The sequence below is a fragment of the Spermophilus citellus genome (genome assembly GCF_964194105.1).
Source record: "Spermophilus citellus genome assembly, chromosome: 14".
Classification (NCBI taxonomy): domain Eukaryota; kingdom Metazoa; phylum Chordata; class Mammalia; order Rodentia; family Sciuridae; genus Spermophilus; species Spermophilus citellus.
Window position 1 is genome coordinate 27596234 of NC_138194.1, and position 17189 is coordinate 27613422.

The following is a 17189-nucleotide window of genomic DNA, read 5'->3' on the forward strand; positions in this document are numbered from 1 at the left end:
AGGCTGAGACAGGAGGATCACAAATTCAAGGCCAGCCTCAGCAACTTAGCAAAGCTCTAAGCCACTTAGTGAGACCCTGTCTCAAAAAACAAAAAGGGAGGGCCGGGGTTGTGGCTCAATGGTAGAGTGCTTGCCTAGCATGCATGAAGCACTGGGTTTGATCCCTGGCACCACATAAAAATAACAATAATAATAAATAACAAATAAAATAAAGGTATTGTGTCCATCTACAACTAAAAAAAAATATTTAAAAAAAAAAGGCTAGAGATGTAACTCAGTGGCAAAGTGCCCCTAGATTAAATCCCCAATACCCACCCCCCAAAAAAAATGGAGAAAGAAATCTGAAAATACAGACTACCTTACTGGGTAGAGGAAGATACAATTATTGCTTTAAAAATAAAATAGGGGCTGGGGTTGTGGCTTAGTGGTACAGCGCTTGCTTAGCACATGTGAGGCACTGGGTTCAATCCTCAGCACTACATCTTAAAAAATTAGTTGATTAAATAAATAAAGGTATTGTGTCTACCTACAACAAAAAAATTTTTTAAATGTTTAAAAATAAAGAGAGCGATAAATGAATTACATGTAAAACACTGTGACTGTTTGAATCACAAGGTCTGGAGAAATGGATGTACTTTGCATCTAGGAATCATATTCATGTTAGGTTGCATCTTTGAAATTTTGAATATGACAAGTGCTAGCACCAGCTAAACTTGTACATCACTTTCAGCAATTAAATAATTGTAAATTTATGTAGGATTTGCTATAAGGTAGATCCAGACCTCACTATCCAGTGGAGAATAAGAAAAACTAATATTGGGACTGATTAAGAAGAGTGATATAGGCAGGCATAGTGGCACACACTGTAATCCCAGCTACTCAGGAAGCTGAGGTAGGAAGATTGCAAGTTCAGGATCAGCCTTTTGGCGACCTAGTCTCAAAATAAAATTTTATAAGGGTTGGAGATGTTCTTGCCTAGCATGGGTTCAACCCCAGCATTATAAAACAAGGAGAAAAAAAAGAATGGTGATACAGAACTATTAGAACTGGATCCTGGGGAGAAAGTTGGAGGTAGGCTGTGAAACATCCAGGAAAGTTTAGTGGGCTCATCCTGCTTGACTTGGGCCAATGTGGACTTGTAAGAAGTTCTAGTCTGGTGGATGGAGCCTAGCAACAGAACATGGCCAAGACCCATGAGATCATGAGGCAGTCAGGACAGATCCCAGATGGCAGGTGGGCATGTGGGGAGATGGGGTGGACAACAGCTAAGCAGTGTGCTGCTCAGGTGAGACTTCAGATGCCTACATAGAAATCTAAACAACTTGGCAGTAAGCTGGAGAAGAGACACAGAGAAAACTTGTCCAGGGCCTTCCCTACACAGGGAAGACACCCATCTATGTGAGAGCCTACATTCAGGGCCCTTCTCCACTTTTCATTCTGCCAATAGATCTCAGTGTAAACAGAGACGATCATCTGAGAGGTATACAAGGATAAAAAGGGTGTTCAGTGAGACTCTAGCTAATGTTTAAGCTGTCCTTCCTTCCCTTGGACAGGGCAAGGAGGCTGAGATCATGACCTTGGTAACATATCATCCTGATAATGTAAGGGTAGCAGGTGGGAATGGATCCCAGAGTAGGGTACTATTAGAAGACTAGGACCAAATAGAGTGAATAAAATTACAATCTATTCCTGGATGACATCAACATCATCCATCATCATCAGCATCATCACCAGCATTTATGTAACACTTATCATTTATGTATATAAAATGCAACAGAGCTGCATCTTCAAAGTACTGGAGAAAAGTAACTAAAAACTCAAAACCCAAACTATGGGACTGGGATTGTGGCTCAGAGGGAGAGCGCTTGCCTAGCATGTGCGGGGCCCTGTGTTCAATCCTCAGCAGCACATAAAAGTAAATGAATGGAATATGTCCAACTATAACTAAAAAATTAAATATTAAAAAAAAGCCAAACTGTTATTCAGGAATGTGGATAAAATAAGACATTTTCAGACATACAAAGGCCAAGAGAATTTATACCCACAGGCCCTCCCTAAAAAATAGGAAGAAATGTTCTTAGTACTTCAGGGGGAGGAAAGTGAACCCAGAGGGAAGCCATGGAAGACAAGTGACAAGAGTAGGCACAAAAGGAATCAAATGGAATATGTGTCATTTAATTTGGGCTTCAAAAGTATAAAACCCAGCGGTAAACAAATAATCTCATGTCAACAATTGACAAATCAAATTATTTCAGACTTAAAAAATTATAAGAAAAAATTTATAAATAGTGCAAAAATACAACATGTAGTTCCCACATCAATGGAAGACAATAAAAGAAATCTAGAAAACCTTTTCAACATATGACAGAGGTGGCATCAGTGAAGGAGAGTATGTCTGAATTCGTAGTATTTGGGTAACCAACTCATCACAGTTCCCTGGGACTTTCTCATTTTAGCATTGAAAAGTCCCATGAAAGCCTGAGTCCCCAGCAAACCAGGAAGGTTGATCACCTGCCTGGTATCTAAGTCTATTAAAACAGATATAGTCCATAATTGAACCACATTAAAAATTCAATCCCCATCTTCCAAAAAAAAAAAAAAACGAAATCAATTCCAGATGACTTAAAGGTCAAGTATAAAATATAGGATTGTATCTGTGTTGGGAAGAGTTACTTTGAAAAATAAAAAATTCTCTAAAAGATTCATAAATTTTGCCACACTAAAATATAAAAATGTGGCTGTGTGTGGTGGCGCACTTCTGTAATTCCAGCAGTTCAGGAGGCTGAGGCAGGAGCATCTGAATTCGAGACCAGCCTCAGCAATTTAGTGAGACCTTAAGTAACTTAGCGAGACCCTGTCTCCAAAAGTAAAAAGGGCTGAGGAATCTGCCTCAGTGGTAGAATGCCCCTGAATTAAACCCAGGACTCGAAACAAACATCAAACAAACAAAAAAACAAATTTAGGTTGTTGGTTATCTCTAGGGCAGAAAGAGAGGGGAATAGAATGAGGGCAAAAACATACAGCAAACTTCAACTATTTTGAAAGAAATTTTTCTTTCACAATGAATGGCATTCATAATTAGCCCCCAAATATAATATATAGTTGTCACATCAGTGGAAGATGATCCTTGGTTCTTTTCTCAACATTCTTTTGAGATGTATTTGGGTTGAAATACATAGTAGAGTTAACTTTCAAGGAAAGTAAATGGCAATATGTTTTCTAAGCCCTTGTGATGTGGCTCTCAGAATTTCCTCCTATGGCCTCTTGGTATTTGTTATAAAGAAAACACGTAGATTATTCTTCTCTTGAAAATAAACTCTAAAAATTCTAGAAGGTTGACGATTTTTCCTCCTTTATAATTCAAAATGTATCTAACCATGGATCATCTTTACTAACCATTTCTAAAACATGGTGAACAACCACCTTGGTTTCTGTCCACACCTTGTTCTGCTTAATGATCCCAGTGAAGCCCAGTAAACAAAACTTGACTAAAAAATATATGCTTCACTTTTTCTAGAACAGCTTGTCTCCTTAAAAATTCAACTTTGTAAAATGAGGTGGAAGAAATGTCAAAGCTTAAATAAATTTTGCATTATTTAATTCAGAGTTTAGCTTCCAGTTCTCTTAGGAATTTTGTGTCAAATTCATAATTCCCCTTTCTCTTTGCTTTTTCATACCCACTGTGCAGTAATGAGCTCTGCTTACAAAAGACGCCTAGGCGGTCAGGCAGTATTCATGCCCATGCAGAGAGGATACCACCCAATGCCTTTCAGTCTTCTTTGTTTTGTTTCATTTTAAATAAACCATTATTTATTGAAACTTTTTAGCCCTGGCATCATAAAAGAAACAAGCCAAAAGGGTTCCTGCATGTTTAATGACTTTGCCTTTAAAGAAAAATAGAGCTGTACACAGACACATACACTTATTGAAAATTCATAAAGTGCATGTGCTGAAAGGCTGACATACTTACAAAGTGGAGTAAGGAGTATTAAGAAAAGACATAATAAAAGGAAGAGAAACATTAATGCAGTAGCAATAACAAGATAAAACTCAAATCATCAATGATAAAAAGCCATTTTGAGGGCTAGCAGTATAACTCTATGATTAAAGCACAGGTTTAACATGCACAAGGCCCTGGGTTCATTCCCTAGCAACCCCCGAAAAAAAAATCCATTTTTAAATTGATGGGATACCAAAAACATTCCTGCTAAAGTCAAGATCAGGGCATGTGTGTCCACAGTCTCTACCACTCTTAGACATTGTTTTAGGTATTAGCCAATGCAATTTAACAAGAAGAAACAATTAAAGGCCTTTAAAAAAGGGGAAGAGGAAGCCAGGCACAGTGGCTCACACCTGTAATCCCAGCAGTTTGGGAGAAACTAGAAAGATAACAAGTTTAAGGCTAGCCTCAGCAACTTAGACCCTGTCTCGAAATAAAAAATAAAAAGGGTTTGGCATGTAGCTCAGTAGTTACATGCCCCTGGGTTCAATTTCCAGTCCAAAACAAACAAAAAGTTGGAAGAGGTAGAATATCTCCCTTTCTGTAGACAATGAGATGAGAGTCTACCTGAAAACTCCAAGAGAATTATGTATAAAACTAATGCAGAGGGGAAGATGGCGGCGAAGGGAGTGCATCACCCCCGTGTGCCGCGTCACTGTGCAGGAGAATGACGAGTTAAAACAGCTGAAGGCTATCTTGTTGGGAATTTCCAGTGAAATTGAGGTGCTCCAGAATCTAGTGGAGGGATTTTCATCGCGTGAGGATCGGTGGCGGGGGCTCGGTCGCAGGCGATTTCTCTGCATGGAGGGTCGCACGGCTTGTTCGGCGGATTGCCCCGCGGCCGGAGTCTGCGGCACGCGGTGGGAAGCGGAGAGGTGGCGGCGAGGAGGTGCAGCGCTGCGGATTCTGTGGGCTTCGGCCAGCGGTGGAATGGCTGCGCTCAGTGCTTAGTTCTGGGTTTCAGACGGAGGAGGGAAGCGGTCCAGTTCGGTTCTCCACACCGGTCAGTCCACGGAGGAGGCCAGCGGCCGCCATCTTGGAGAGCTGACATAATCATCCCTGTTTTCTACTGATCTCAGCTCATTCAGCTACGGAACAGGTGATTTCAGGCTGTTATTTGCCTGCGTCTCGCAGACAGATAGCTCAGGCTCAGGGCTAGAGAACCTGTGGAGACGGCTTCTTGGAGCTCGCCCCTAGCAGAGCGTGCTCCGAGCTCTGAGCAGCCGGGTTCTGGTTCCCGGAGCTGCTTTGGTCCAGGGCTGGGGAACCCACGGAGACTGCTTCTTGGAGCCCGCTCCCAGCAGAGCGTGCACCGAGCTCTGAGCAGCCGGGTTCTGGCTCCTGGAGCTGCTTTGGCCCTGGGCTGGGGAACCCGCGGAAACTGCTTCTCGGTCTGGGTCCTGCTGGGTGCTGTGGGGGCCAGAGGGGCAGAGTGGAACTGCTGCCTGCGCCCAGAACAGGCCAAGCGACCCGCCGGCGTGGTATCAGGTCACCCCAACTGCAGCTGGGGCCGAAGAGAGCAGCCGCCCACACCTGGATCAGGTCCAGCGACCCAATGGCGTGGTAGTCAAGTCACCCCATTTGGAGTAGGGGCCGAGCAGAGCCGCCGCCCAAGCCGCAAGAGTTAATAACTAGAATCAACAAATGGGACTTACTCAAACTAAAAAGTTTTTTCTCAGCAAAAGAAACAATAAGAGAGGTAAATAGGGAGCCTACATCATGGGAACAAATCTTTACTCCTCACACTTCAGATAGAGCCCTAATATCCAGAGTATACAAAGAACTCAAAAAATTAGACAATAAGATAACAAATAACCCAATCAACAAATGGGCCAAGGACCTGAACAGACACTTCTCAGAGGAGGACATACAATCAATCAACAAGTACATGAAAAAATGCTCACCGTCGCTAGCAGTCAGAGAAATGCAAATCAAAACCACCCTAAGATACCATCTCACTCCAGTAAGATTGGCAGCCATTACGAAGTCAAACAACAAGTGCTGGCAAGGATGTGGGGAAAAGGGTACACTTGTTCATTGTTGGTGGGACTGCAAATTGGTGCAGCCAATTTGGAAAGCAGTATGGAGATTTCTTGGAAAGCTGGGAATGGAACCACCATTTGACCCAGCTATTCCGCTTCTCGGTCTATTCCCTAAAGACCTAATAAGAGCATGCTACAGGGACACTGCTACATCGATGTTCATAGCAGCACAATTCACGATAGCAAGATTGTGGAACCAACCTAGATGCCCTTCAATAGACGAATGGATAAAAAAAATGTGGCATTTATACACAATGGAGTATTACTCTGCATTAAAAAATGACAAAATCATAGAATTTGGAGGGAAATGGATGGCATTAGAGCAAATTATGCTAAGTGAAGCTAGCCAATCCCTAAAAAACAAATGCCAAATGTCTGCTTTGATATAAGGGGAGTAACTAAGGACAAAGTAGGGACGAAGAGCATGAGAAGAAGATTAACATTAAACAGGGATGAGAGGTGGGAGGGAAAGGGAGAAGGGAAATTGTATGGAAATGGAAGGTGATCCTCAGGGTTATACAAAATTACATACAAGAGGAAGTGAGGGGTAAGGGAAGAATAATACAAGTGGAAGAAATGATTTACAGTAGAGGGGGTAGAGAGAGAAGAGGGGAGGGGAGGGGAGGGGAGGGGAGGGGAGGGGAGATAGTAGAGGATAGGAAAGGCAGCAGAATACAACAGACACTAGAATGGCAATGTGTAAATCAATGGAAGTGTAAATGATGTGATTCAGCAATCTGTATACGGGGTAAAAATGGGAGTTCATAACCCACTTGAATCAAACTGTGAAATATGATATATCAAGAATTATGTAATGTTTTGAACGACCAACAAAAAAAAATAATAAGTTATTGATTTAAGAGGATGAAAGTTACCTCTGTAATCCAGATTTTTCTTAATATAGATTGAATTCTAGCATTCTATCAAAAAAAAAGGAAAAAGCAGCTTTACATGTATGAAGACATGAATTGGTGTGAGCATATTTTATATACAAACAGAGATATGAAAAATTGTGTTCTATATGTGTAATAAGAATTGTGATACATTCTGCTGTCGTGAATTTAAAAAATAAAAGCAATTAAAAAAAACTAATGCAAACAGAAGAATTCAGTAAAGAAAACTAGAATGTGCAAGGCCCTGGTTGGATCCTCAACATCCAAAAACAAATTAATTAATAAAATAAAAAGGATCTGGTTGTGGTAGCACACACCTGTAAACCTAGTGACTTAGAAGGCTGAGGCAGGAGGATGGCAAGTTCTATGCCAGTCTCAGCAACTTAGTGAAGCCCTATCTCAAAATAAAAAATGTCCTAAGGATGCTGCTCAGTGGTAAGGTGTCCTTTGGTTCAATTCCTAGTACTAAATAAATATAAAAATGGCCAAAGAAAATAAATAGATCCAAAGACGATGTACAATAGCTAGTAATTACATGAAAAAGTCCTCAATATCACTGGTCATTTGGAAAGTACAAATCAAAGTGATAGTGACATATCCTTTCACACCCATGTTAGGTGCAAATAAAGGAAATTAGAATGAAAAAAAAAACAGTCACTTTTGGCAAGGATATGGAGAAATTAGATTCTTCAAGATTGCTCAGGGGAGTATAAACTGCACAGCTGCTTTAGAAAACAGTTTGGGAATTCCTCAAAATGTTAAAAATAGAGTTATCATATGCATCAGCAATTCCACTCAAGAAAAAATGAAAATCTACCCAAGATAAATGAAAGTGTATGGTCATACAAACTTGCACGCGAATGTGCAACCCAAAAATAGAAATAAGGCGAATGTCCATCCACCGTTGAATGGATAATAAATGTTACATATTCATATGATGTAATATTATCCAGTCAGAAAAAGGAATGAAACACTGATGTAAGCTATGCACAACATGGATAAACCATGAAAATATTATGCCAAGTGAAAGATGCCAGCCACAGAAGATCACATATTGCATGATTCAGAATAAGCAAAAAGGGATAGATGGGAAGCAGTAACTTATTAGTGTGTTTCTAGAGCTGCTGGAGAAGGGAGATACAGGTAATAAGGAGAGACTGGTTGTGGGATTTCTTTTGGGGGGCATGAAAATGTTCTGGATAGTAATGATGATTGTGCAACCTTGTAGGTATATTACTAAGAAGCTCTGAATTGTACACTTTTTCTTTTTTTTTGGTACCAGGGATTGAACCCAGGGGTGTTTAAAAGGTGAGCCACATCCCCAACCCTTTTTTATATTTTATTTAGAGAAAGGGTCTCAATGAGTTGCTTTTAGGACCTTGCTAAATTACGGAGGCTGCCTTTGAACTCACAGTCCTCCTGCCTCAGTCTCCCAAGCCATTGGGATTATAGGCAGGTACCACCTCACCCAGCTGAATTGTACACTTTTAAGCATATCAATTTTATGGCATATAAATGACAGCATATACTAATAGTCCTCATGTGTACAAACAATAACTAGAAGGTAAGACAGAAGTAAAAATTCCACTTATAATAATAACAAAATTATTTGGAATAAATTAAGAGAGAGATGTACAAATTGTGTATAAGGAAACAAGCTCTCAAGCCTGATACAAAATAAATTTTGATTGGTTTTCTCTCATATTTGTACATGTGCCCTACAAGTAAATAAACCCTTCATTTTGACTAGAAACAAAGCATGAAAGACTTTGTTTTTGTTTTTTTGCTGCACTGGGGATAGAACTCAGGGGTGCTCTACCACTGAGCTACATCCGTACCCCTTTTTAACTTTTATTTTGAAACAGGGTCTCACTAAATTGCTAAGGCTAGCCTCTCGAACTTGTAAACCTCCTGCCTCTGCATCTGGAGTTGGATTATAGGCATGCTCTATCATGCCTGGCCAATATATACCTTTTTTAATGTGCAGAAAAGGAAATGAAAACTGAAAACATTTCTGACAACCTTACTATTTTTTTTACTCTTTTCTAATGAACAAGTTTTATATGAAAAGTTATTCTAAATGTAATTGAGCATGATAATTTCTCTTTCTTGATTAGTATAGACTACAGTGGTATAAATAAATATAATTTATTTTTCTAATACTGCTAATAGTTTAGATCTTGAATGTTATCCAGAGGCCCAATGTTAAAGGCTTGGTTCCCAGGGAGGCACTACTGGAAAGTAATGGAACCCTTGAGAGGTGGGGCCTAGTGGGAAGTCCTTAGGTCACTGGGGTGTGTACCCTTTAAGCAGATAGTAGGATCTCAGCCTCTCCCTCTTCCTGTTTGATCCCTAGCTTATGCTGTCAGCCATTTTGCTATATCATGTACTCCCACCGTGATGTGCACCCTAGCCACAGGCCCAAAATAAAGGGGCTAACCACTCATGGACTCAAACCTTCAAAATTGTGAGCCAAAATAAAACTTTGCTGTCTGTAAGTGAATTATCTCTGGTATTTTGTTATACTTGTAGAAATCTAATACACACAAATGTCTTCTTGTCATACTTTTGATTTTCTGAAGAAAGCAATCATGGCCATTTTGTTTTTCAAGGAAAGAAAATTCTACTTGAGAATCTGAAATTCTCATTAAAATATTTGTTGGGAAAAAAAAACAACAACTTTTCTTTGGTGCAAATTGACCTCAATTAACATGTGACTGTCCTGTTTCTTGCAGCCTTACTGTTAGAAACCAAGAAGACCAGAGACTCACAAGAGCTTCCCATGAGCTCAGAACAGAACTTCCAACCTGCGAAGAAAGGTAAAATCTCACGTTTTTTTACTCACTAAACTCAGAAATACCAACCTTTTTCTTTTTTCTTTTTGATTAAACAGAATATACACAATTTCTCTAACAATTTATTAACACCAAATCTCAAAGTGACATATTTTTTCCCATTAGAACTCCTTTAAATTTACTGTGCCAATCACAAAAATAAAGCTATGCTTCTATACAAACTTTAAGGATGCAACTTTATTTTTATAAAATAAAAGACCATAATAAAACAACATACTTGATTTTCAGAAGAGTCAATCTATTTTTTTCTTAATTATAAATTTATAGTAAATGGCCAAATAACTTTTAAAATTTAAGTATTTTGAAAATTGAAAAAATAATACACATCAACTGTTACCAAATTTATTTTTTTCTTTCTATATTATAAATTGATTTCCTTTCCCCATAATTATTTTTATACTTAAGTCTTAATCTTATGCCTTTATAATTACAGACATTAGGCAAATATTCTAAAAAGCATTGTTCAAATAGGTTTTATATTAAATTCCTTATTTTTGAGGGGGAAAAAACCTTAGTAGTAGTTACTATTTTTTTCATTCTTTATCTTATTTGTTCTGTCCCAAAATTTTCAAAGTGTGGGAGACAATCTTAAGATCTTCCACAAAGTATGAGTCTGTTAAAAACAGCTGATGTCCTAGATCTCAGTGTATTGTGTTCCATGCCAAGCTTTGGGAACATTCACATCTGGAATAGGAATGCCTGCATCTGGTTCTGGCTCTGACTGTCCTGCCTGTGTGACCTTGGCACTTGACTTAAAAGCTACTTTTTTTTTTTTTTTTGATGCTGGGGATCGAACCTACGGCCATTTTACTACTGAGCTACATCCTAGCACTTTTTATTTTTTGAGACAGCGTCTTGCTAAGTTGCTTAGGGCCTCATCAAGTTACTGAGGCTGGTTTTGAACGTGCAATCCTCCTGTCATATCATATTACAGGTGTGTGCCACTGTTTCCAGCTTAGAAGCCACATTCTGCCTCGGTTTCCTTATATGTGTAATGGGGATAATAATTTTTTTTTTTTTGTAGCTAAGCCAATAAAGGGTTCTTGTGAATGTTGAATAAAACAAGAACAGAGCCTGGCAAGAAACGAGCACTCACTTTATTCATAGCCAGTGAATAACATAAAGTGGCTCCTTGTCCATTTAATACCTTTTGCTTCTAGTTCCACTTAGACATTAGTATCATACTTACTTGCCTTTGCCCCACATATCTTGCCTATTGACTTGTTTTTAGCTTTTTGGTAAAAATAACATTATATCAAATTTGGCTTTTTTGACCCAGTTTGCTTTTAGGGATTTGAATCCAATATCACGGTCAATTATTTTGATCTTTACTAATATGTTTAGTCTTTCAGCCCGTTCTGTGGTTGGCTTCTTGTGAAACCTCCTCATTGTTTCCTTTATTTTTTCTCCTTTTGCTGTTTGAACTGTATTTTCTTTGCTTTTAAGTTCTTCATTGGTGGTGGGGGGAGGCTAAATAAGAATGAAGAAACTTTGGATTGTGCAGAGGGAAATAAGGAGAGGGGAGGGGCTGTGGGGATGGGAAGGACAGTGGAAGGAAACTGATACTACTGCCATATTATACATGTATGATTGTACTGGTATGACTCACCATATACAGCCAGAGGAATGAGAAGTTGTGCTCCATTTGTGTACAGTGTGTCAAAATCTATTCTACTGTCATGTATAACTAATTAGAACAAATTAAAAATTAAAAATAAATAAATAAAATTATGAGGAAAAACAGTTCTTCACTAGTATGGGACATATAATGGTCTCTCGTTCTTTAAAACAATTCTACTATAAACTATATTTAACTTTTTCAAAATCATGTATTTCTTAAATTGACAAAAGAAAGATGTCTTGAATTCATATGCTTAAGGAACATAAGTAGCATACTTTAAACTTCTATAATGTAATAATTCTTCATAAAAATAATCCAGAATTTGTGTGTAGTTTACTTAGTTAAAACTGTTATTTTAAAATTATGTCTTTTCTTTCAAAAAACAAACTTTTACAGAGGTATTATCATTATTTTTCTTCATATATCTAGTACTTTTTCATTTTGAAGAATTCATATGACTGTCATAAAAACAAAATCCAAACAATAAGATTTTTACCAGGTACAGTGGCATATGCCTATATTCCAGTGACCCAAGAGGTGGAGGTAGAAATATTACAAATTAGAGGCCAGCCTGGGCAATTTAGTGAGACCTGTTCTCAAAATGAAACTTTTTTTTTTTAAGGATTAAGGATGTAGCTCAATAGTAGAGCGCCCCTGAGTTCAATCTCCAGTATCATAAAAGAAGAAAAAAAGTTTTACAATAAAACATCAAATTTGTTTGGGGGTATAGCTCAGCAGTAGAGCACTTATCTAGTCTATGGGAGGTTCAATCCCAGTGACTAAATAAATAAAGAAAGAAAAAGAAAATAGCTCACATCTGGGTGCGATGGTGCCACACAGGTGATCCAAGCAACTTGGGAGGCTAAGGCAGAAGAATTGCAAATTCAAAGCCAGCCTCAGCAACTTAGTGAGACCCTGTCTCAAAATAAGAAAGAAAAAAGACTAGGGATGTGGCTCACTGGTGAAGCTCTCCTGGGTTCAATCCTTGGTACCCCCCCCCCCGCCGCCATATAGCAGTTTCCTCCAGGACGGGGTGGGAGAATAAGCACTCAGGGTAACAAATGTAACTTTTTGAACAATATTTCAATTCTTAAGGTAAATGGTGACATTCCTTCCTTACTTACATTTGTATTTTATTTATATTTATATATATATATATATATATATATATATATATATACACACACACACACACACACACACACACACACACACACACACACATATTTTTTCTTCTTCTTCTTCTGGTACTAGGAATTGAACCCAGGGCACTTTACCACTGAGTTATATCCTCTGCCATTTTTTTTTAGTTTTTTTATTTTGAGACAGAGTCTCACTAAATTATCCAGGTTGGCCTAGGGCTTGTGATCCACCTGTTTCTATCTCCAGAGTTGCTGGGATCATAGGTGTGTCCCTCTGTACCTAGCTGTTTTGCATATATTCTATTTTTTTCTCACATATTACATAAAAAAACCCAAAACACTATGAAGTAGACACTGCCCCATTGTTGTTCTGAAGATTAAGACTTAGTTCTTGGGCTGGGGATGTGGCTCAAGCGGTAGTGCGCTCGCCTGGCATGCATGCGACCCGGGTTCGATCCTCAGCACCACATACCAACAAAGATGTTGTGTCCGCCGAGAACTAAAAAATAAATATTAAAAATTCTCTCTCTCTCTCTCTCTCCTCTCTCACTCTCTCTTTAAAAAAAAAAAAAGACTTAGTTCTCTTATAGAAGATTAGGAAGTTTGGGGTCAGGTGGTGATAGATTTTTCTTTGCTTCTATAATTTAAAAACATTACCAGCTGTAAACAAATATAGTCTTAGTAGTTATTCTAGCAACTTGGTTTACAAGCACTTTGGCAGCAGCCATGCAATCCAGCTAGACATTGTCAAAGTATTGTACTTGTGTTTTTGCCAAAGGCTTAAGGAGGTGAGAACATCATTTCCCCTTCCTGAAAGTGCCAAAATTCACACACTTTCCATCATCAGAGAGGGAAAGAGGTTTCTAGTGATGAAATTTGAATTTACTACCAATAACAGCTCCCTTTCCACCTTTCTTTTGGCCTCCCCTAAGCCCAACTCCTACTCTGGAAGAAGTCAATGCCTGGGCTCAGTCATTTGACAACTTAATGGTCACTCCAGCAGGAAGAAATGCTTTCCGTGAATTTCTCCGAACAGAATTCAGTGAAGAAAATATGCTTTTCTGGATGGCTTGTGAGGAACTGAAAAAGGAAGCTAATAAAAACATTATCGAAGAGAAAGCAAGGATAATATATGAAGACTACATTTCTATTCTTTCTCCTAAAGAGGTTTGTACCCACAGAAAGGTCTTCTCCCAGGAGCCCTTGGTAAAATAAACCCCTTCCATATTGGGTCATGTTCGGTCATGCTCACCTTTGCACCGGATGGCTACTCCAATACACAGAAAACTACTCTGCCTCTGTTCATAGCATTTAAGTCCATTTGACTATGGTCCCACATATGGGTGCCAAGTGCTCCCTGAAATCTGTGAAATATTTTGTGGTGAGTGTATTTCAAGCTTAGGAGACATGTGGAAAACAAGGGAGAGAATTGTCTCTCCACTGGGTGGCTGGTGAAGTCCTGTCTTGTAGGGAGTGATGTTTAAACCAAGATCTGAAGGATAAGTGGTCTTCATTGGATAGGGTAAAGGGTTATCCCAGACAGAAGGAACAAAAAACAAGATAATTCTAGCTCCTTCCTTCTTTAAATCCCAAGTGGTTCAGAACAGATTTTGAAGAAAATAGTGAAATGGAGCTGGGAATTAGTGGAAGCATAGCATCATGGTCCTCAGAAGCTTAACCTTGGAACTGGTAACATTTGAACCTGGTCTTGAGCACACCAACAAGCCAGTGCACGGTAGAAAGCTGGAGTGTCAGGATGGAAGTTGCACTTCAGAAAGAGCTTCTTGGTCAAACCACTGGGCGTGGTTTGGAGAAGCACTGCACTAGCACCAGGTGACCATTCAGGAGGCTGCTACAGAAATCCAGCAGCAAACAGTGAATGGCCTTCACAAGGGTTATGTCAGAGAGAGAACAGGTAGACAGAATAGAGTGTTAAAGAAGTAGGGGGCTGGGGATGTGGCTCAGTGGTAGAACACAGGCCTAGCGTGTGGATGGCGCTGGGTTTGATCCTCAGCACCACATATAAATTAAAAAAAATAAAGGTATTGTGTTCAACTATAACTAAAAAATATTAAAAAAAAAAAAAAAAAAAAAGGAAGTAGGATCAGCAGGACTTTGTGACTGACACAGAGCCCGGAGGGAACTTGAAGGATAAGCAGGACTCTGAATTGGTTTGGGGGCAGTTCCATTCCCTCACTAGCCACACAAGGAGATCTAGAAGCTTTGGGAGTTGGCATTGAACATGTGGGGTTTGAGGTACCACTGGGGGTAGGCAAGAGGTGCTTACTAGGAGAAAGACGGTCATGTGCATACGGAAAGATGGGTCACCGGAGTCAAAACTGAAATGCATAGTTTAATCACATTTTCAATTGTATACTAATCACATACATTAATAAATATACATTGCTAGTGCAGAGATGATCCAGCTGAGGTTCTTTCCTTAGAAGATATGGGAGTTAACTGTCACAAATTTTGGCTTAAGCTCTTATTTTTGTGGTGTCCTACAGGAAGTCTGAACCCAGTGGTTTGCCCTGGTCTAGGACACAGTCTTGTCCAGCATGAGCAAAACATCATAGCATAATAGCTATCCTCTCCCAGGGGCTTAGTGAATTCCAAGCACTTTAAGTAAATTCTCATTAAATCCTCAGCAAAAATCTAGAAACTACCATCATCATTATTTCACTGAATGAGATGAGCTCAACAGTAGGAACTTAATATGGACACAATGGAGTTCACCTTGCCCAAGGCCCCACAATTCATCAGTGAAACCCCAAGCATCATTGGTCCTCAGGCCTTGTGATTTTAGCACGCGCACCTCACAAATGTGCCCATCTAGTTAGCCTAATAATTGTACCCAGAAATCTATGATAGTGTTTTAGCTGGGGAAAAGGCTAAAGCATGCAGATGTTAGCCTTCATGTTATGGAAAATTAGCAAGGGCTCCGTCTGTGCTTGCTACCTTTCCTATTACTTCCACAAAGGACACTGTACTCTCACTTGAAAGAAGCAATGCAATGTTGTGGTTTTTGAAAGCAGTATGATCCCCTCCAGCATTAGAGCTTGTGAGAAATAAAAGTTCTGGCTCTTACCCAGTTCTACTGAGTCAGAAACCCTGGGGGTGGCACCCAGCAAACTACTTAATAAGCCCTCTAGGGGCTGCTAATGTTGCTGAAAAGTTAAAAACTCCCGTTCTTTGGGCTTTTAGGTTTTCTTTTGGCAGTTTGGATTTTTAGATGACTTTGTTTGGTTTGAAAGGGGCTTGGGGTTTTATTTTTCTCTGCAGGGGATTGGACCCAAGGGCAACTCTACCATTAAGCTAGATCCTCAGCCCTTTTTATTTTGAGACAGGGTCTCACTAAGTTGCCCGGGCTAGCCTTGGGCTAGCCTTGATCCTCCTGCTTCAGCCTAATGAGTCTCTGGGATTACAGACATATGCCACCACACCTGACTGCTTTGGGACTTTCAAAAGACAAAATGAGCTATGTGAATTGGGGGCAGATTTATAAAGAAATGTATCTAATACAACTGTTTAAACAAATGTTTCTATTGACAGGTCAGCTTGGACTCTCGAGTAAGAGAAGTAATCAACAGAAATATGGTGGAGCCATCCCAACATATATTTGATGATGCTCAACTTCAGATTTACACCCTAATGCACAGAGACTCTTATCCTCGATTCATGAACTCTACTGTCTATAAGGATTTGCTTCAGTCCTTATCTGAGAAAACAGCTGAAGCATAGGAATTTTCAAATATATTTATTATAAAAAAATAAAGAAGTTCTGGACTACATCTAGCACAGGGAAGTAAGAGGTAGTGATGTCTTCAGCTGGGGTAATACTTGGGCTCATTTAATAACAGATGCTTCTTCCCTCTGGCAGATGGTTATATATTCACAATGTAAAGTACAGCCACCTTTAGAGATACTTTTGAGGAAAAAAATGGAATATGGCTGTTTTAGAAAGATAGTATATTTACAATAACAGCAGCATGTTCCCAGTGGCAAAGGATTTGCTAAAAGATGCCATACTTCCTGGAGCATGTACATCCATCCATAGGAGCAAACTTTTGTTTTGCATGAGTTCAGTAGTAACTGATTACCCACAAAAGACATTCCAGTTGTTACTCAGATACCCTTTCCTTCCATCAAGCTTGGTCTGAATACTTCACTTACCAGTACCGTGATAGACCCATATTCACATTTTATAAAGATGTAACCACTACCTGTAAAACTGATAATCCATTTTATATCTTACAGTATGTATGTATGTGGATACATATACGTGCATGTGTATCTATACATGGGTAATGTCAAAGCACTGTGCTTTTAACTGGATGAGTCCCAAATGTTTGGTAAAAGAAGCCGTGATAATTTGCCAACCTAAAGAAATTCACAACTTGGTCATGTTCACGATGAAACCTTCAAGTAAATCTATTTCCATTTTTATTACTGAAAGAAATATGGGGCATTTTTACTCTAAAAAATAAAGCACAAGAGTTTTATCTCAGTCTTTGCTTTTTCATATATAAATATTTGGGATACATGCAACATATCTTTTAGCTCCCATATCTTTTCGTATTCTGTCTTTATATTCCCACTAGTTTTATCACAAATGGAATAACTTCAAAGCTTTAGG

General features: G+C 39.1%; 1 protein-coding gene across 1 annotated transcript in view; it reads left to right on the forward strand.

Moving 5' to 3' along the window:
• RGS20 (regulator of G protein signaling 20) overlaps positions 1–16906 on the forward strand; it is a 72735-nt gene extending 55829 nt beyond the window's left edge. The window contains exons 3-5 of the mRNA XM_081266282.1: positions 9671–9754; positions 13486–13720; positions 16106–16906. Of these exons, the coding sequence (XP_081122408.1) occupies positions 9671–9754; positions 13486–13720; positions 16106–16294 (508 nt within the window). The 3' untranslated portion in view covers positions 16295–16906. The remainder of the gene's footprint in view (positions 1–9670; positions 9755–13485; positions 13721–16105) is intronic.
• The last annotated feature ends 283 nt before the right edge of the window (positions 16907–17189 follow it).